Source organism: Gossypium hirsutum, chromosome A10 (genome assembly GCF_007990345.1).
Source record: "Gossypium hirsutum isolate 1008001.06 chromosome A10, Gossypium_hirsutum_v2.1, whole genome shotgun sequence".
Taxonomy (NCBI): Eukaryota; Viridiplantae; Streptophyta; class Magnoliopsida; order Malvales; family Malvaceae; genus Gossypium; species Gossypium hirsutum.
This window is the reverse complement of record NC_053433.1, coordinates 24,239,420-24,261,567: the sequence shown is the minus strand read 5'-3', so window position 1 is coordinate 24,261,567 and position 22,148 is coordinate 24,239,420. Positions and strand designations below refer to the sequence as shown.

Genomic DNA, 22,148 nt, shown 5'->3' with positions numbered 1-22,148 from the left:
TGTGCCATGGCGCACTAAACTGAGGGAGCGTGCTCATAACATTAATGCCTCGCCATGCGTTGGGTTGCCTCGTCTCCCTAATTTTCATGCATCTGATTATTTGACCACGTCTAGGTCCAATGCCAATACTACTCAATATAGGTCAAATTTTGATAATGAAAACTCGTATATTCCTATTCTTGTAGGGACCACATCTTGGTGTCCTAACTCCAGGGCTACACACCATGTCTGTCGAAAGGCTACCGCTTTGCACGAGTCCATGCCATACTTAGGTACATCTCCTCTCCTTATAGGTGATGGGACTCCTACAAAAATATCATGTGTTGGGGATTCTAGTTTACCTACAACAAGTAAGATGCTCCATCTATCTAATGTTTTGTGCGTTCCAAGTATCTGAAAGAATTTTTTATCTGTATCTCAGTTTGCTAAGGACAACAATGTATTTTTTAAATTTCATCCATCTTATTATGTTGTTAAGGACATCTCGGCTTGGGAAATTTTACTGCGAGGCCACACACGTGATAGGGTCTATTATTTTTCACCGATTCCTTCGGGTTCATCAGTCAGTGACCCTTCTACACTCAACACTAGTCTTTCAACTTCCAACACTAGTGATGATTTGTTTGCCTTATGGCACCGCAAACTTGGTTATCTATTTGCTTCAATTGTTAAAATTGTTCTTGATAAATGTAAAATTGTCTCTAATAAAATGTGCCTTGATAATATTTGTATTGCATGTCAAAAAGGGAAGTCTCACAAACTGCCTTTTTTTAACTTTGCTACTGAATATAAGGATTTTTTTGACCTGGTTGTCTCTGACTTGTGGGGCCTGACATCAGTTGCATGTGGCAATAATTTGTATTATATTTCATTCATCAACATGCATAATAGGTTTACTTGGATTTATCTCATTAACCTTAAGTCTCAAGTAGTAGAGTGTTTTCTTCAATTTCAGAAGATGGTTCAAACTCATTTTGGGAAAGGCATTAAAATGTTTCAAAGTGATTAGGGCGAATATTGTGCGTTCATGCAAAATCTCACTAATCTTGGGATAATTCATCGTCTATCCTGTCCTCACACGTCAGAGCAGAATGGAGTCGCTGAACGAAAGCATAGGCACATTGTGGAGACTGGGCTTACTCTATTAGCTCAAGCAAATCTACCCATGGACTATTGGGGCTATGCTTTTTGTAGTGCAGTGCATCTCATAAACCGTCTACCTACTCTAGTGTTAAAAGAACAATCCCCATATCAAATTCTACATGGTCATGAACCTACATATGATCATTTAAGGGTCTTTAGGTGCTACTGTTTTCCCTATTTGTGTCCGTTTACACAACACAAGTTGGATTTTCGCTCTCAGCCGTGTACATTTTTGGGATACAACTCTCAACATAAAGGGTATCTTTGTCTCACTCCTAATGGTAAGATAATTGTTTCTGGTCATGTTGTTTTTTATGAACGACGATTTTTGTTTTCTTCTCCTACCATGCCCACAGTTACTCCTCGTTCGACTGTCTCCACGTATGTTTCGCTGGTTAAGTCTACTACCTTTCAACCTACTATCATAGTTGTGACAACCACTATTGCTTTAACTTCACATAACCCCATATGGTCTACGTCCAGTGATCTCTTGACAGAGTTACGAACTACTCATGAGAGTTTTTGGCCCTCAATCTCAAACACTGGAGGTTCGTCTGTTCAAGGAAATACTCCGAGTATAGTTTCTTCGGCACCTCCGTCTGTTCAACTAGTGAATACTCATACTATGATTACTAGATCTAAGGCTGGAATTTTTAAACTTAAGGCTTTGTCTGTTGAAACCGTTGACTATGAACCACGCACAGTTGAAGAAGCATTGCTGATCCAAAATGGAAACTAGCCGTTCAAGCTGAGTTTGATGCCCTTATGGCTAACGCCACCTAAGAGCTTGTTTCTCTGCCTTGTGGATGGAAGGTTATAGGATGTAAATGGCCTTTTAAGTTAAATAAAAATTTTGATGGGACCATTGCTTGGCGCAAGGCTCGACTAGTTGTGAAAGGATGTTCACAGGTTCCTGGGTGTGATTTTAAGGAAAAGTTTAGCCCAGTGGTCAAATCTGCGACCATTCAAACCATATTGACGGTTACAGTTTCTCGAGGTTGGCAACTATGTCAAGTCGATGTCAATAATGCATTTTTAAATAGTGATCTGACCAATGAAGTCTTCATGCAACAACCTCCAGGTGTTCAAAGTGGTCCGGATGGTGAACAGTTATTATGTCATCTGACAAAGGCATTATACAGGTTGCGTCAAGCACCACGTGCATGGTTTGATAAATTGAAACATTTTCTTGTTTCTACTAGATTTTGTATATCCAAATCTGATGTGTCTCTATTTGTTCGAGTAAGGGTCAAGTCTGTTCTCTATGTTCTGGTTTATGTGGATGATATTATTGTCACAAGAAGCACGACTGATAGTAGAAATAGTTTTATTCAATTGTTACATAAAGAGTTTTCTTTAAAGAACATGGGGGATCTCCACTACTTCTCAAGTGTTGAAGTTACTCTATCTTCCACTAGGAGTCTGCACTTATGCCAGCGCAAGTACATCAGAGATCTTCTTGATAGGAGTTCCTTAACCAATGCTAAAAGTGTTCATACACCAATGATCAGTTTATCCACGTTGTCTAAAGATGAGGGCGAACGTCTTGTTGATCCTACGGAGTATCGTAATCTTGCTGGTGCACTTCAATATGTGGTGTTGATTCAGCCAGATATTGCTTATGCTGTGAATTGTGTCTGCCAATTTATGCATGCGCCTTCTTTAGCCCATTTGGTTGCATTAAAGAGGATTTTAAGGTATTTACGAGGGACTATTGATCATGGCCAGATTTTTCGTCCATTCAACAGACTATCTTTTGTCGGTTATGTTGATTCAAATTGGGGGTTGGTTTTTGATGATCGCCGGTCTATGACAGGATATGGTGTGTACTTTGGCAATACACCCATCTCAATTTGTTCGAAAAAGTAACAAGTTCTTTCTCGATCAATAGCAAAAGCCGAATATCGAAGTCTTGCTGCCGCTACTAGTGATATTATATAGTTAATCTCTCTGTTAACGGAGTTACAAATTCATTATGCTGCCTTTCCTACTATTTGGTGTGACAATTCTAGTGCAATAGCGGTTGCTGCCAATCCGGTTTTACATTCTAAGTTCAAACATGTTGAACTGGACCTATTTTTTGTTCATGAGAAGGTAGCTGACGGTTCAATCATTGTTGGTGAGGTTCCAAAGTGTGACCAAGTTACTGATTTTTTATAAAACTATTGTTTGTCTCTTTGTTTACTTGATTTCGGACTTTGCTTTGTGTCTTGCCTATTGAGAAACTGGGTGAATGTTAGAGTATGTGAATGTGTTAGGCAGGTTGTTAATCAGTTATCAAGATTGGTATATTGTTATAGGTTAGTTAGTAGAAGTTAGCCTATCTTCCTCATGTATATAAGCTTCATCTTTGTACTGATACAAACAGATTATGAATACAAAACTATTTTAGTCATTTCTTTCAATCTTTTCAATTTTATAGAGTTACTAACAATGACCAACCATTTCTCATCGAGTAGAATATTGTTGACTTGATATCACAATGAATGATCAATGTTTCGCCATGATGGTGCAGATATTCTAGTGCATAGGCAACATCTATGGCCACATTAACTCTTTGAAAGAAGTTAAATTTTCTCATTGTCTCCAATTCATGTATGCCAATAGATCGATGCAGCCAGTCCTCTAAGCTTCCATTTTCCATGAACTCATAAACCAAGGCTTTAAAACCATTGCCTTGATAACCAAAACATAAAATGGTTGTTAATACCTTGACCAGATTTCAGTGTCGAATGTGCTTCAAGGCCTCACATTTAGCCAAAAAGCTCCTAGAAACTCCCCAATGCAGAAGATTAAACACCTTTACTGCAATAAATGCTCCATTTTCTTCAATAACTCCATTATATATAAAGCCAAAACTTCCTGAACCAACCAAATTTTGCATGGAGAATTCGTCAGTTGCCCTTAGGATGCTTTGGTATGATAACTGTAAAAGCAAATTTTCTACACAAGTTGTTGTTGGTTGTTGCTCTTTCTTCTTTCTAAACCTCATGATGAGGGTAAAAAATAATATCAAACTCACTCCTAAAGCCACAACAACAACTGCAATTATTAATCTAAGGGAAGTATTTGATGATGTTTTTGAGTTACATCTTAGCAAGTGTAACTCAGGGATGCCTCCACAAAACTTATTGTTTCCCTCAACAAATGTAGCACTTGCATTCTTAAAGACTCCTTCACTTGGTATCACTCCCTCAAAATCATTGAAAGAAAGATTTAATATTTCAATGAACTCAAAGACAAAGGAATGGGCCCTTCAAACAAGTTGCCATCCAAGAACAACTTCTCTAGGCTTACACAATTACCAAGTTTGTTTGGAAGTAAACCAAATAACCTGTTTTGGGAAACATGGAATTCACTTTAGATGTTTTATTTGTTCTACTGCCACAAGAAAGTCACTAGTCAAATTATTTGACGATAAGTCTAGTGAAATTGACATGGATGGGAATCCAAGTATTTGTGGGGGTATTGGTCCACCAAGGTTGTTATGAGAAAGACCCATTTCAAGCATATTTTGGCGTTCACCTAAACTTGGTTGCCCTGAAAATTGTTAAAATCTAAAGCAAGTTTGGTTAACATTGTTAAGTTTCCAATAGAATAAGGAATAGTCCCATTGAGAAAATTTATATGAGCATCAAATATCGTTAGCTTTTGAAGCCTCCTAATATCAATGGGAATGGGACCTGATAGTTGATTTTGACTTATACCTAGCACCTCCAAATTGATGAGATTTCCAATGCCATGAGGAATTCTTCCCCATATTTTGTTCTCTTCCATTACTAAACGCAAGAGGGTGGTAAAAAAAATGCTAATGCATTCCGGAAATACCCCTCCAAAATTATTTTCACTTATAACTAGCACTTCTAGTTTGGTATTATTGACTAAAGTGGAAAGAAAGTGCAAGTCACCTTCTCCCCCATGTCCCAAATGGTTTGCATCTAGGAGAATTGCAAAGAGTTTATCCAACTTTTCTAAAGAAGGCACATCTCCATCTAGTCTATTACGCTCAAATTGTAGTATATTCAGATTTGAGGCGTTGGATATTGAAATAGGGATTTTTCCAGATATTTGGTTTTCTCTTACAGAAAAGAAATTAACATATGGCATAGTAATTGCTAAGTCAGAAGGCACAGTACCTTGAATCTTGTTTCCCCCTACGGAAAAGATTATAATATTGGATAGGTTGAACATTGCGACAGGAACAGTACCAGATATTGCATTATCATCTATTGAGAAATATGAAAGATCTGTCAGTTGTTCAAGAGCTTCAGGTGTAATCCCACTAAATGAATTTCTTTTCAAAGCAAGCGTCTCCAGAGATGACAAGTTTCCCAACGATGGTGGGATACTCCCTCTCAAACTATTGTAGGCAAAACTCAAGTATTTCAAGTTTGACAAGAGACCCAAGAAAGTAGGTATTTCTCCTGTTAACTGGTTGCCTTCTATTTCAACTTCTATGAGCTTAAAACAGGAAGGAATTTCACCAGTAATGGAGTTATTGGTGAGTACTAATATTTCCAATCTTCTCAAACGATCAATTTCTCTAGGAATCTGGTTGTAGAAGTTGTTGCCCGCGAGACTGAACTCCCTGAGAAAGCTCAAATTTCCCATATATGGTGATAAAGATCCTGTGAGTTTCAGGTATTCCAATTCCAACTTGGTGACTCTTTGATGCCTGGGACCGCAAGTAACACCATGCCAGTGGCAAAAGTGAATGGAACTATTCCAGGACTCCGTAACTCTAAGTTGATCTCCAATTATCTTTGATTTGAAATGGAGTAAAGCTTTTTGATCAATGTCATTTCCTCTAACTACAGGGCTTGTTAAACCAAGCAAGTTAAGACCCGGCAAGCTGAAGTATGGCAGAAGAATTATGACTTCAATGTAAACAAGGAAACGAGAGTTGGACGCTACCATATGCTTTCTTGATAGCTCCATCAACTTGAATCAGTTTCTTATTTGATGAGATTGGTTTGTATTTGAGAGTAGTTTGTTCATCAACAACAACTAGAATGCAATATATGCAGTTTTTGAACTTTGATATTATCTTGTTCCATCTCCCGTCAATTGGTTTAAGTTTTGTAACTTTGAAAGTCATGTGGCTACATTTTGCGTGGGCCTGCTTTAGATGCGTCTACTTCGGGTACTTTAATCAATAAATAAGTCGTATTTGCTATTTTCTAAATGCCATCAATCAATACTAGGATTGTCAACGCGAAGGAAAGTCATTACCTCAATGACTAAGCCATATGAGAAGACGAAACGTAAGACATAGATATGTTTTCCCCCCTTCAGTGAAAGTAATTCAAAGCTGAATGTTCATTAAGCAGTGATTGTTTTTCTTGTTTTATCATTTAGCAGTAATTTAAAGCTTAATTTTACTAAGCAATAATTGATGCACTTCCCCTCCACCTTCTACGTTTAACTTTTATCAATCTTTCTTGTGTAGAAAATGATAGAAGGCGACTTGAAGTAAATGTTGGATTCTATGGAGGAAATAATTATATTTGGAGCCCCACAGTGACAATTCTTTGTGGGAAAAAATGTAAGTTTTGATTTCTGAAGTCACAATGCCATTTTTCAAGCAATAAATCAAACATAGTAGTGTTAAAATCCATTTATCTATAATTACATCAATCAAAATAAGTTGGAGATCTTTTCAAATAACATTTTGCCTCATTTATTAAAAAATATGTAAATTAATTCATATATGTTAGATCCAAAAGTAAAATAGACTTTTTATTAAAAATTTCATCAGTTTTTATGGTTATAAATCGATCTTTGTATGTCAGCATGAGCTATACATAATATGTCACGTGTTATTATTTGGTTACTCCGTTAATCACATTAATTTTTTAACAATACAAATAGATAAAATTATTTATAGAGATAATCAATTTACTTACTATTTCAAAATGAAATGTAATGCAAAAGCTAATTACTGAAGTTAAAACCAAATTAAGAAACTTTTTGGAAAAATGGAAATTGGGAAAGTTCTCACAACAGTTTTAATATTTTTATAATATAATAATATATGACTATATGAGATTTTTGGTAATGAGAGAAATCAAAGTTAACCTTGAAATGAAGGCCTAATTTGGTTCGTCAAAACAAAGAGGCTTATTTTTCAAATTGGTAGGTTTGTTATTGTGAATAATATCACGATTTTTTTGAACTTTTAATTTCAAGAAAAAAATTATTTTTTATTTTTTTATTTTTTAAAATTTATATTTTTATCAAAATAGATAGAAAAATTAATGTTTGTTAATTTTATTTACGTGGATATGGCAGCCTATATGTATGTTACAATAGTAATTAATTTTTTTTAAAAATTAAAAACTTTAATTTTTAATATTTTTAATATTTTTTTATTTTTTAAAATTTTTAATATTTAAAAATATAATTAATTGTTGGCATGACATTTACTTGAATGTTATGTTAGTAAAATTAATAAATGTTAAAAATTTTATTTATTTTTGAGTGATTTAATAAATTATATAAATTAAAAAATAAAATATTAAATGAATGAATAAAATAATTTGTTTCTTTTATAAAGTTGAAAGGGTGAAAATAAGTATTTAGGGCTGATATGAATTTGGAGCATTGGAAAATAGGTTATGTGCATCGCTTATAAAGTGGTAGGTGGGACAAAAGGGCTAGTCAAATAATGAAATTAGGGAAAGTTAATATGTGAGAAAGAAAAGGAAGGGTGGTTTGATGGGGTATTAACTTTTTTTTTGGTGAATTAGTAAATTATAAAAATAGGATAAAGCTCGAATAATAAACACGATCAGCACGACTCGAATTCAGGTCACATTTGGGGCAATGAACACCCTTTACTATCAGGCCATCACATGAGGTTCTATTAATTAAATTTTGGACTCGCAAGCCACGTTAAAGGAACAAGTCCTATGACGAAGAAGTAGGACCATCCAAACATTGACGAGATGATAAAGGGAAAATAGCTCGTGTGGGGGATTATAGATGTAATGCTCGGTGGTAATGCAAACTAGGCCACCTCGAACTAGGGTTGAGCATAAAAATCGAGAAAATCGTAAAATTGATTCGAACTATTTGGTTTAGTTCGGGATTTGTATTATTCAATTCGGTTTGATTTCGAGATGATGTTTTCACTCAAACTGTACAATTTGATTCAGGTTTTGTTTTTCTAAATAGGTCTCATTTTTATTCAAATCAGACCAAATGAAATGAAAATTCTATCTTTAAAGAAATAGTTCCAATAGAATAATAATAAATTGAAATGTAATTCTAATTTTAGGAAAATAATTTATTAAATTTTATAATATTTTATTTATAAAAGAAATCATTTTTGTCAATTATATATATTTGATAGCTATGAATATAATTGATTATATGTCATATTATAATGACTTGGTTATAACAAATTAAAAACTAGCAACTAATTAAACTAATTAAATGAAATGACATAGAAAAACAATAATTGTACGAATGATTTATGTAATAGCTTTCTTTTTAACAACTTTGAATTATTTATCAATTTAATAGCTTAACTTAAAATGGTCTTTTAAATGGTTTAATTGATTATTATGATATTAATTTAATTATTTAATTCATTTTATAAATGTATAAATGGATCTAAAGCATGTACTATTATTGTTGTGAAAAAAATAAAGAATTACAATATTATATTTTTTGGGCCCAAAACAAGGTGATATTGTTTATTACAAACCCAAATTTACTAAAAACTGTCGAATTAAACCAAATCATAATTATCAATTTTAGATATTTCGATTTTTATTCATTATAGTTTCGATTTCAAATTTTAAAAACTAAATGGAACAATCCAATTCAATTTTTGTCCAAAAATCACACTCAACCAAATACACCCCTACCTTGAACTTTAAACGGAAAGCACACCTTCGGAGCATCATGTCTATTGGTGCTCCATTGAAGAAGCAGATGAGAAGGAAATCAAAAATGCTAAGGGTGATGACCTTCTCGTAGTCTCAGCCATCATAGCCTCGTTCCAGGTGAAGAGAATCCTCATGGACACAGGGACTTCAATCGACATTCTATCGGCTTAGGCTTTTTGCTAGATGGGCCTAAAAGATCAGCCCTAAAAAAACCTAACCTGATCTATAGCTTCAACCAAACGATTGTAATGAAAGGCTTGATCATCCTGTCGGCAAGATTGGGTGACGACAAGCACATAGCCACAAAGATGATCGAGTTTCTAATTGTGGATCATTCGACCAGTTACATCCCCATCTTTGGCAAGCAAAAACAATACATTAAAATAAATTAAATCCAATGTTATCTAAATTGAGCCAATTTGACTACAAACTAATTAGAGTATTGATCCAAGAAGAAGTAAAATATTGATTGATATGCAAACCAATAAAATTTGATTGATTCGAATTCGAACAAAAAATTAGTTGAACCAATTTTTATAAATTTTTTATTTTTTTATTTTTAATTTACTTTAAATCAATTAAATCAATTGTTCTGAGAACCAATTGATAAGATTATTTCAAAATCGATTCAACCTTTTTTTATCCAATTCAACAATTTTTTTACTTTTCACCGGATCACCATGCCAACACCCTAACCATTTATTGATCAAATCAACCCACCCAGTCCGTGCAATCCAATTTGGATAACTTTGAGTTTTAAATTTTTTTAAATTTTTTTAAAATTTTTAAATCTTTTTTATTTTTTAAGAGTTCTATTTTTTCATATTTTTTTAAAATATATGTTATTTAATTTTTTATGCTTTTATTTAAAATATGAAAATAAATTTTAAAATTTTTTATGTACTTTTTAAAGTTTTTAAAGGGTAGTGATCAAATTGACAAAAAGAAAACCATAAATGTTGAAGGCCAAAAATTTATTTTACATTTGACATTTGACATCCTGACTTCATTAACTTTAATGATAAAATTAAATGGAAGGACAAAGATTTTTAAATACAAAAAATACAGGGATTTAATATCTCAAAATTAAATAATAGGGACTAAATTTTAAATTTCAAAATAGTACAAGAAACTTTAGCAGATTTGAACCAAATTAAATATTTCTTTAATCACGAATTTAGCAAATAATTGAATATCATAAATGTTGCTTTATGTGGTGTCTAAGCTATAAATGATTCACGGCTTTGAGAGGTTCGTTTTTAGGGATGACAAGACTCAAATATTACTTCAAATGACCAAGCCAGGCACCAAAATGCTTGTTCCATTTTACATGGACACCTAAGCCTAACAAATCTACTAATTAGCATGCTAATTCAACGTGTAGATGTCTCAAAATTTACAAGCAACAAAAGCAGTAATATCTGAATCAGAGATGAAGCCAGGGGGCTGGCATGGGCCTCGGCCCCCCCTAAAATATAAAATTGCTATTTAGGCCCTTCAAATTTTTAAAAAAATTTTAAATTAGTAAATGTAAAATTACACTTTGGCCCCCCTAAAATTATAAAAATTCGATTTAATCATTTACAAATTATAAAGATATAAACTATAAAAAATTAAAATTTCATTCGGCCCCCCTAAAAAATTGTTCTGGCTTCACCCCTGATCTGAATCACTACATACATTACAATTTAGGCATAATAGTTGGGTCCTGGAACTCATAATATAATTCCCTAAGGATTTAGTTGGTTCCATGGCCTCGTTTACCAATTACCATATTCAACTTCATAGACTCCTTTTTTTTATTTTTCATGTATCATATCTCTATGTTTCTTGCATATAAATCTGCATGAAAGCTTTAACTTTCATGTATCACTAAATCACAAACGAATGCATATTGAATGGGATACGTGTATAAACTCAAGAAAAGAATAAAAACTCACATGTTCATTTAAGGATCTTGTCATAGACTCTAGTCCATCCTATATGAACTTTTTCAGCTTATTAGTTAACAACCATGATACAATGAAACAGAACTATGTAATTTGTACATGGAAACGGAAAAAAAAAAGTTCATTAAAATGGCATCAAAATCATTATCTTCAAGCTGTAGATAATAGAAAAAAATTTGGAACTCACACTCTAATCTTATTAATAAGATTCATTTATATATTCATGAATCAATACAACTCTGTACCATGAAATCTACTATAGCACCAAGGAACTAATAAAACCTTACAGAAAAAGATTCATTTCTAGTTTGTGCACATTTTATACCAAAGCAAATGCATGAATATTCCATACCGGAGAAAAATGAGAAAAGGATTTGTGACTTGAAGTCTAAACTTTCACTTGATGAAGCATATGTTAGTTTCAGGATTATTACATAATACCTAGAAATTTGCTCTCCTTTTGCAACATTGTAGAGAGAAACAAAGCATGGGATATAAGCAATTGCATTAAATTGTGAGCGAATCTGGAAGGATTTAGCTCCTCGCATATGTCTCCTCTTTTGGTTGTAACAACTTATTTCCTCATTATTTAACAACATAAATATTTCTCCATTGCTCAAAACAACCATTGGTTGATAGATATCCCAGCCATATCCCTTTGGGTACATATCTTTAATGACAAATTGTTTGGTCAAGACTCCTTGACACCATATTCTTCCATAACCCAAATGTCAAATTGCACGAAATCTGGAAAGTAACATATAAATAGAAAATCTCCTAGCACTCTAGTCTTATGTATTCTGTAAATACCTTATACAATTCCTAAAAATGGTCAGGAGGTGGAACTATCCCAAATTGCTCAGTATCAATGTCAAAAGAATTTATGAATTCACCAACACCACCAAAAGAAATGCTATACCATTAAAGGGCTCCATTCAAGAAAGCATTGAAAGGTAAATAAACAAGGTTAGTAGGTGCATTTTCGATGCTTCTCCATATACCACTCCCAATGGTGTATATTTTAGCCATTGGATAATTCGATAAAATTGTAGGATAAGAGCTTTGCAAAAGTTTGTATTGATTAGTGAAAATTGAATAACAAGGTCCCCAAAAACGACTCCTACATCTTTCCTTATAAGGTGGTTGAATTGTGATAAATTCACCTAAAATTGGGTTACACACATAGAAAGGGTCATCTTTTTTTGGTCCAAGTAAACAAAACAAACCATTGCATGCATTGATATCAGAAATATCCCAAGTGGGTACATTATATTTAGGTATAAAGTTGAGTTTATAGACCTGAAAACTTGCACCATCAGCATAAATGTGGGATAAGTGGAGCCTTCTTCAAGATTTTTGGAGTGGCTTAGTGTTAATTAAAATGCAAAGAGGTGATATTGAAAGGTGGAGGCATGCAAATTCAGGATCAAAAATAAGAGAGATGAATCTCTTGCTACTATAAGTATTTCATCAGTAGCTTTACTGATAAAGTTAGTTAAAAGAGTTAGTTAGTAGTTAAACACAGTTAGTTAATAGTTAATTATTATCTGATTGTATTAAATACCCTCTTTTATAACTTTCAAGAATATGAATGAAGTTAGAAATGATTTCATATCAGCTTTATTCTTGATTTCAACATGGTATCAAGAGCTACAGTTTTCCTGGTATAACTGAAATTTTTTTCTCTTCTTTCTCTTCTCTCGTTTTCTTTTTCATGGGCACTGAAACTGTACCTGTGGTTAATATGCCTTGACGCTCTTCCAATACTGGGGAAGTAGTTCATTTGCAAGGTCTAGGCAGTGTTGCTTTGCAGACAGTCCATTATTTCTCCAAGCATGACACTATCAAACTCGGTGAGCATAACTTTTTCCTATGGAAACATAAACTCTTATTGATTCTTGAATGGTACGATCTTGAAGGATTTATGTTAGGCACCATTCCTGTTCTTTCTCCTCTCATCATTGGGAATGAAGGGTAGTTAGTTGATAACCCTGCATTTCTTGTTCATAAGAAACAAGACAAGTTTCTAGCCTCTTGGCTACTGTCTACAATCACAAATGATATCTTGGTCCATTTCACAATAGCCAAGACTAGTTTTGAAATTTGGATGACCATTGAAAGAAGATTTGGTGCTAAATCCAATATTGAGATTTCAAGTATGCACCATGCTCTCTACTCACTCAAGAAATCTAATTTTACAATCAATGAGTACTTGTCCAAAGTAAAAAGTCTGAGTGACAATCTCATTGCAGCTGTTAGTTTAGTTATTGAACAAGAACAAGTGAGCATCATCTTGGCTAGTCTTTCCATAGAATATGAGTCCATTTGTGTGATCGCCTCTGCTCTTCTATGTCTCTTGACTTGTTGACTGAAATGCTTCTTTATTGTGAAGCACGACAAATGGCTTTGTTGACAGAAGTTCCTTTACAAGCCAATTTGGCATCACATCCCAAACATAATAATGTCGATAGCTTGAAACATACTGCAAACTCCAACAACTATTCTTAGGAGTTTAAGCAATGACACAGAGGGCAAGGCCGGGGCTGGTCTCATGGTAGAGCTCATAGCAATGGTTGGAGTTGGTCATGATCTAGACCACAATTCCAATTATGTGGCAAACTTAGCCATGTGGTTCAATCTTGTTATCACAGATTTAATGAAAATTTTTTTGGTGTTAGTCCTAACCATTCGATGATAGTCAACTATCATCATTTCAATGGGTAAGGTTACTTCTCTCCTGCACCTCCTTACTCTTCCATGTCTCACTATTATAATTCACTTTCATAGCCTCCTTCTTTATCTTATCAGCCACCTCTTCGAGTCTCTTCTTCTACACCACCTGATCAGACCTGATATCTTGACTCTGGGGCCACAAACTACATTACTCTTGACTCACGTCTGCTTCTCCCTATATAGGTACAAATCAAGTGTCTATGGGTAATGGTGAATCTATTTCTATAGCTCACATAGGCCCTTCTTCTTTATTGGCTGGTCCTAAGCTTTTACACAACTCTCATGTTTGATTCTCTCTATACAGGTACAAATCAAGTGTCTATAAGTAACAGTGAATCTGTTTCTATAGCTCACATCGGCTCTTTTTCTTTGTTGGTTGGTCCTAGGTTTCTGCGCCTCAATAATGTTTTCCATGTACCCATTGTGTGTAAGAATTTGCTTTTTGTAGGCCAGATTGTAAGGGATAATGCAGTTTATTTAGAATTTCACCCATATCTATGTTTTGTGAAAGATATTCAGACAGGGAAAACTCTTCTATTTGGTTACATGCATCATGGTCTATACAGGTTTGATGTCTCTTAGATTGCTTCCAACAAACCTATTGCTGCTCAACAGTCCAGCTCAGCACTTATATGTAATGCTAAACTTTCTTCTTCCCTTGCGTTTTGGCATAACAGGCTTGGCCATCCTTGTAATAGCACACTTGTTCATGTTTTGAGAGCTTGTAATGTCTCTTTCAAACATAGTCGTTTGCCTCATGTATGTTCAGCTTGTCAATTAGGCAAAGCTCACAACGTAACATCCTAAAATATGGTCTAGTCGGAATACTAGTTTCGGGACCACAAATTCGATGTTAATGTGACAGCCTAATTTGACCCTAGTCGGAAAGTGTTTCGAGACCATAAAATCGAGTCACAAAATTATTTAAATGCTCTTTTCTATGTTTATTATATGTGAAGTTTCATGTGTGAAAGTATCGTGTCTTAATTTTGTCATTTGAATGTGGAATTATTAAAAATGACTTATGTGAGAAACTTGAAAATGTGATAGGTTAATTTGTAGTGGCCAAATATTGTATGGTTTAAAATATGGGGACTTACATGTCAAATACCCCCTTCCTTAAGTTAGTGGACGGCAAGGTTAGTGGACGATTGGCATTTTATGTCTTTTATATTAATTAATTAAATGTTTAATGGATTAATAATATGAAATATGAATTTTTATTAAAAGAAAAGGGTGATAGAAACAAAGTTGGTTCATCTTTTTCTTCTTCCATTGCCGTACCTAAAGAAAGAAATGAAGAAATTAAAGTTAAGGCATTCGGTCACCTTTAAGTTGATTAAGGTATGTTTAATGCTCTTTCATTTAAAATCTTTGAATGCTCTTTCATTTAAAATCTTTGTATATTTGGAGTGGTCATCAAATAAAGAAGCTAGCTCCTAGCAAAAATTTTTTGTAAATTGATGAAGATGACATTCGGTCATGAATGTTTGTATTTCTTTGATGTTGTTTTTTATGCTTTTGTGTATTGAGGGTTGATAATAAAAGAGTTGAGCTTGGTAAAATTGAATAATTGTGGCTTAATTGTTTAATGGAAATTGGCTATTATGGTGAAATGCAAAGTTAATATTTAGTTGCTAGTATTTATATGTGTGTTAGCCGAATTTGAACTTGAATAATGATTTGAGCAAATGTTGAATATTAAAATGTTAGAAAAAGAATATTTACCGTTTAAGTGATTTGAGAAAAGGGTGTTTGAATGTCTAAACGGCTTTATGCATTAATGATATGATTTTGAATAATGTAGGCTTAATGGAATGTGAGTTATGTTTATGCATAGGTGAAATTGTATATTCGGGCAACCTAGGTTTCTATGATATTGAAAATGGAAATTAATCATGTTAAGTGACGAATGGTAGTTGACTAAGGATTAATATGTATCTTACATATACATGTTCGGATGATGATTGATAGGTGGGAAATAAGTATAGTTATTAGGTATAAATATGTTAAGAAGAATAAATTATGCATTTGGTCTTAAGGGTGTGTACAAAGGAAATGTTAAATTGTTTGTATTTTAAGGCCGAATGTGTTTAAGGTTAAAGGATGAATTAATTAATTGTATTTGGAATGAATAGACATAAAAAAATGCCAAATGTAATATTTGGTCAAGGAATGGTTCAAATTGATGAAAATAGAAAGGTCAAATATGACCTATAATGTATGACTTTTGTTTACTATGATCCATATGTGTGAAAGTCAAATATATATATTATATTTTTGAAGTAATGCTTGAATAGTCAAAAAATGACTAGTTTAAAATTGTTGAATTTAAGCTCAAGAGCATAGAGGGGAAAATTCAGATAAGAGGAAAGCTAAAATAGTTGAATAGCCGACCCATAGTTGTTCGAAAATACTCGAAGTAAGTAATATAAGTTATTTGTGAATGAATCATGATATGTCACGAGAATTTAGCCATACTTTTAGTATATATACATATGTATACATGCATAAAGCCGAATGGCATGCATGGAAGTGAAATAAGGAAATTGTTATGATCATATTGTCGTAAGTTATATTCATGAGATGGAAGATATGTAATTGTAAATTAAGAAGCAATAGTGTGATAGTTATTAAGTGATTATACATGAATGAAGTCTAAGTGGACAAATGTTATTAACTTGTGTGAAATGCATAAATATAAGAAGTGCATATATTATGATTTTGTGAAATTTATATTCGAATTATTATTTGGGCCTATGGCTCTGCAAGCTTTTAGCTGGTGAAATTGTTTCGGGCCATGAGCCTAGCAGGCATAATGCCGGTAAATGAGTTTCGAACTTAATGTCTAGCAAGCCTCATGCCGGTGATAAATTCAGGTTTATACCTAGCAGGCCTCGTGTCGATGATAAGTTTAGGTTTATACCTAGCATGCTAATTGCCGGTAAAATAATAAAAGTCTATGAATATGAGATTTATGCTATACGGCATCTAGATTCATTCGATAGATTAAATTGTCCAGGTACGTATAAATTGTTTATGCATATGAGGATAATGTGAATTAAATTATGAAGTGAAACAAGAAGTATATGAAATGTGGTTGTGTATATTTATATTCGACCATTTTGAATTTAGTACATGAAAGTGTATGTTATATATGTGATTATGATCATTGAAATTATATGTGAATGCAGTGCTCTGAATTAACACTATAAAGTCGAATCAAAGAATTACTTCGAGTCATTTAGATGGTGTGATTATGTAATTCGAACTTTGAAGAAATGATAAGTCAATGAAATGGATTTAATGTGGCTATGCATATTCGGCTAATTAGTGTTGCATTTCGAATATGTTATATGTGAATAATGTGCATAAATAAGTTTTGTTGTTTAAAATACTTAAGACTTACTAAGCTTAATTGCTTACTATGAATGTTTTTGTGTTTTTCCTATTTTATAGACCTTGTTTGAAAGCTACGAGCTCGGGGATTCAAGTCCAAAGTCATCCACACTATCGTCACTATTTTAGTACTTTTTGATAGTTTATATTTTAAAAGATGGCATGTATAGGCTTAGCTCTCTTTTGAAATAAGTTATATTTTGAAATTGAAAATATTCTAGCCAAGCAAAAATGGCTTGCTTAATTCCTAAACGTGAGTATATGGTTCAATTGACTTATGTGTCGATTATTTTGTAATTTATTAGTTATTTTAATTTGGTTAAAATTTATCCATGGTTGAAAGATCAAAGAAACTATATTTTATGCATGATTGATTATGAATGGCTACTCTGATCTGTCTTCTGATAGGTAATACCTTGTGAACCTATTCCGACAACGGATGAGGGTCATAGGGTGTTACATTTTATTAGTATCAGAGCTACGATTTAGTCGATTCTAGGACTAATGTAGCGTGTGTGAGTCTAGCTATACATACCATAAAATGTTAATGCGATAGTGTGATGATTTCTGACAGTTAAAATGTGTTTTTCGTATAGTAATGAATTCTGATCCCGGTCGAGCGGTAGCTGAAGATGTCGAGAGTGTAGCGCCTGCTCCCGCGCACGGGACAGCGCCGATTGACTCTCAACCGAATGCAAGTAATCAAAATGATGAGGCTAAACAAGCCTTCTATGCTATGATGAACGATTGGTTTACCCAATATGTTCGAACTAATCCGGCTGTTACACAACCCCCACCCCTGACAGATACAAACCCTGTACCTGTGGTACCTCCGGTAGTCGACCCGTTGAGATTGAGCAAGCCCCCGGTTGATAGAATTCAAAAGCACGGGGCTACTGAGTTCAAGGCTACTGACAGTGATGATGCCGAGTAGGCTGAATTTTTGCTTGATAATACCATTCGAGTGTTTGATGAGTTATCGTGCACACCCGATGAGTGCTTAAAATGTGCTATATCTCTGTTGTGCGATTCTGCCTACTATTGGTGGAATACCTTGGTTTCAGTTGTGCCGAGAGAACAGGTTACTTGGGAATTCTTTCAAACCGAGTTTAGCAAGAAATATATCAGTCAAAGATTCATCGATTAGAAACGGAAGGAATTTCTCGAGCTCAAACAGGGCTCTATGACAGTTACTGATTACGAGCGAAAGTTTGTTAGACTTAGTAGATATGCTCGGGAATGTGTTTCGTTTGAAGCTATCATGTGTAAACGCTTTGAGGACGGGTTAAATGAAGATATCAAACTGTTAGTAGGTATTCTGGAAATCAAAGAGTTTGTATTTCTTGTCGAGCGAGCTTGTAAAGCCGAAGAGCTCGGTAGAGAGAAAAGAAAAGTTGATGATAGAACTAGAGAGTTCCGCAAAAGATCTTCGGGAAAATCATTTCATCAGTTATCGAAGAAATTTTGAGATGATTCAGGTCGATCCAAGAATACTTCGGGTTTTTCCAGACGAGACCGCGATCGACCTCCTGTGAGTACACGAGGCACCTCTATTGCCAGTGTTGGCAATGATCGTCAGGACAGATTTGAGTGCAAGCATTATGGCAAATGGCATTCAGGAAGTTGTAGATTTCATGACCGCTAATGTTTCAAGTGTGGATCAGCTGATCAATTTATCCAAGACTGTCTTAAATTAGTTGAACAGAATACTGATCCGAGTGGGAGACCTAGTAACACTGCAACACTAGGTAGACTACCTAGACATGCGGGTAATGCTAGTGGAAATTAGAGAGGGACCAAAGATACTATTGACGTTCTGAGGCTCGTGCTCCTGCCAGAGCCTATGCTATACGAGCGCGAAAGGACGCTTCTTCGCCAGATGTTATTATCGGTACTTTCACTCTTTTTTATACTGATGTTATTACTTTGATTGACCCCGATTCTACTCATGCGTATGTGTGTGAAACTTTGGCATCCAGTAAGACTCTACCTGTTGAGTCTATTGAGTTTGTGATTCGAGTGTCGAATCCTTTAGGCCGTTATGTGCTAGTTGATAAAGTGTGTAAGAAATGTCCCCTGATGATCCGAGATTCTTGCTTTCTGGCTGATCTAATGTTATTATCGTTTGATGAGTTTGATATCATTCTCGGTATGGATTGGTTAACTATGCATGATGCGGTAGTGAATTGCAAGCGAAAAACAATTGACTTGAGATGTTCAAATGATGAGACAATCCGAGTTGAGTCTACTGATTTAAATGGATTACCGGCAGTAATATCTTCGATGTTAGATTAAAAATATGTGAAAAGGGGTGTGAAGCTTATCTTGCGTATGTACTGGATAGTATGGAGTCAGAAAAGAAACTTGAGATAACGCCAATGGTTTGTGAGTTTCCGAATGTATTCCCCAAGGAATTACCTAGATTACCACCTGTTCGGGAGGTAGAGTTTTGTGTTGAACTAGTACCAGGGACTACACCTATTTCGATAGCTCTGTATCGTATGACACCAACCGAACTAAAAGAATTGAAATCTTAGTTGCAAGAGTTGACAGATAGAGGTTTTGCTCGACCGAGTTTTTCTCCCTGGGGTGCACCAGTGCTGTTTGTGAAAAAGAAAGACAGAACCATGAGAATGTGCATTGTCAGCTTAATAAAGTAACGATAAAGAATAAATATCCGTTGCCATGAATTGACGATTTGTTTGATCAACTAAAAGGAGCCTTAGTATTTTCGAAGATAGACTTAAGATCGTGTTATTATCAGTTGTGAGTTAGAGACTCTGACGTGCCTAAAACTACTTTCAGAATGAGATACGGACATTATGAGTTCCTAGTGATGCCGTTTGGGCTCACTAATGCCCCTACGATTTTCATGGATTTAATGAATTGTATTTTCAGACTATATTTGGATCAGTTTGTAGTCGTGTTTATAGATGACATCCTGATCTATTCACGAGACGAAACCGAGCATACCGAACACTTGAGGTTGGTATTGAAAATTTTGCGAGACAAGCAGTTATATGCGAAATTCAGTAAATGTGAATTTTGGTTGAGGAAAGTTAGATTTTTGGGGCATGTTGTATCCGCATCGGGTATCCGAGTCGATTCGAGTAAAATTTCAGCTATACTTGATTGGAAGCCTCCGAGAAATGTTTCAGAAGTTTGGAGCTTTTTGGGACTTGCCGGATATTACAGACGGTTTGTGAAAGACTTCTCAATGATAGCAACACCGATGACTAAGTTGCTACAGAAAAATGTCAAATTTGAATGGTTAGAAAAGTGCCAGAAAAGTTTTGATCAATTGAAAACCCTTTTGACCGAAGCTCCAGTGTTAGTTCAGCCAGAATCTGGTAAAGAATTTGTGATCTACAGTGATGCGTCTCTGAATGGTTTGGGTTGTGTGTTGATGCAAGAGGGTAGAGTAGTAGCGTACGCTTCGAGACAATTGAAGCCACATGAGAAAAACTATCCGACTCATGATCTCGAGTTAGCTACTATTGTTTTCGCTTTGAAAATTTGGCGCCACTACTTGTTTGGGGAAAAATACCATGTCTATTCCGATCACAAAAGCCTCAAATACTTGATGACTCAGACAGATTTGAATTTGAGACAAAGACGTTGGCTAGAATTATTGAAAGATTACGACTTGTCATTGATTACCATCCGGGAAAGGCTAACGTGGTTGCTGATGCTTTAAGCCGTAAATCACTGTTTGTTTTGCGAGCAATGAATGTACACCTGTCTGTGTCCGCCGATGATGTGTTAGTAGCGGAGTTAAAAGTAAAACCGTTATTGATGCAACAAATTCGTAAAGCTCAAAAAGTTGTTGATGAATTAGTTGCAAAACAAGCACTATGTGTTTCGAAAGAGGATTCATGATTTTTGATTGATAGCAATGATTGTTTGAGGTTCAAAAATCGATTATGTGTTCCGATAAATTCAGAGCTTATTCCGATAATTTTGAGCGAGGCTCATAGCAGTCGAATGTCAGTTCACCCGGGTAGTACGAAAATGTACAACGATCTGAAACAACAATACTGATGGCAAAGTATGAAACGAGACATTTCTGACTTTGTTTCAAAGTGTTTGATATGTCAACAAGTGAAAGCGAAACATCAAGTGCCTTCAGGATTACTTCATCCGATCATGATACCTAAATGGAAGTGGGATCGAGTCACGATGGATTTTGTATCTGGGTTGCCATTGTCATCGAGCAAGAAAGATGCGATCAGGGTTGTGGTTAATAGATTGACAAAGTCGGCTCATTTTATTCCCGTTCGTACAAATTATTCACTTGATAAGTTAGCCGAATTGTATGTTTCTCAGATTGTGAGATTACACGGGGTACCTACTTCTATTGTGTCGGATAGAGATCCGAGATTCACATCGCGGTTTTGGAAGAAATTACAAAATGCGTTGGGTACCAAGTTGCATTTTAGCACCGCTTTTCATCCCCGGACTGATGGTCAATCGGAGCGGGTAATTCAAATACTCGAGGATATGTTAAGATGTTGCATCCTTGAGTTTAGCGGTTCGTGGGAAAAGTTCTTACCTTTGATTGAATTCGCATACAACAATAGTTCTCAATCGAGCATCAAGATGGCACCTTACGAGGCTTTGTACGGTCGTAAATGTCGCACACCATTGTTTTGGACTGAGCTCTGTGAAAGTAAGATTTAAGGAGTTGATTTGATTAAAGAAGCTGAACAGAAAGTTAAACTGATTCGCGAAAGTTTGAAAGCAGCGTCAGACCGTCAGAAATCGTATGCGGATTTGAAACATAAAAATATTGAGTATCAGGTTGGAGATAAAGTGTTTTTAAAAGTATCACCATGGAAAAAGGTACTCAGATTTGGTCGTAAGTGCAAGTTGAGCCCAAGGTTTATTGGACCGTATGAAGTTTCGGAACGAATAGGGCCGGTAGCGTACAGATTGATTTTGCCCCCTGAATGAAAAGATTCATAATGTTTTTCATGTTTTGATGCTTCGGCGATATAGATCTGATCTCTCGCATATGATTAACCCGTCG

At 34.8% G+C, this 22,148-nt stretch overlaps 1 protein-coding gene across 1 annotated transcript; it reads right to left on the bottom strand.

Moving 5' to 3' along the window:
• Positions 1-4,668: 4,668 nt before the first annotated feature.
• On the bottom strand, positions 4,669-6,081 carry LOC107895788 (probable LRR receptor-like serine/threonine-protein kinase At3g47570). Its single transcript, XM_016821013.1, has one exon. The coding sequence runs from the start codon at positions 6,079-6,081 to the stop codon at positions 4,669-4,671; it is 1,413 nt and encodes a 470-aa protein (XP_016676502.1).
• Positions 6,082-22,148: the final 16,067 nt, after the last annotated feature.

Bases quoted from the DNA above. Each gene is read 5' to 3' on its own strand.
- LOC107895788 (XM_016821013.1), bottom strand. From the start codon at position 6,081: ATGGAGCTATCAAGAAAGCATATGGTAGCGTCCAACTCTCGTTTCCTT.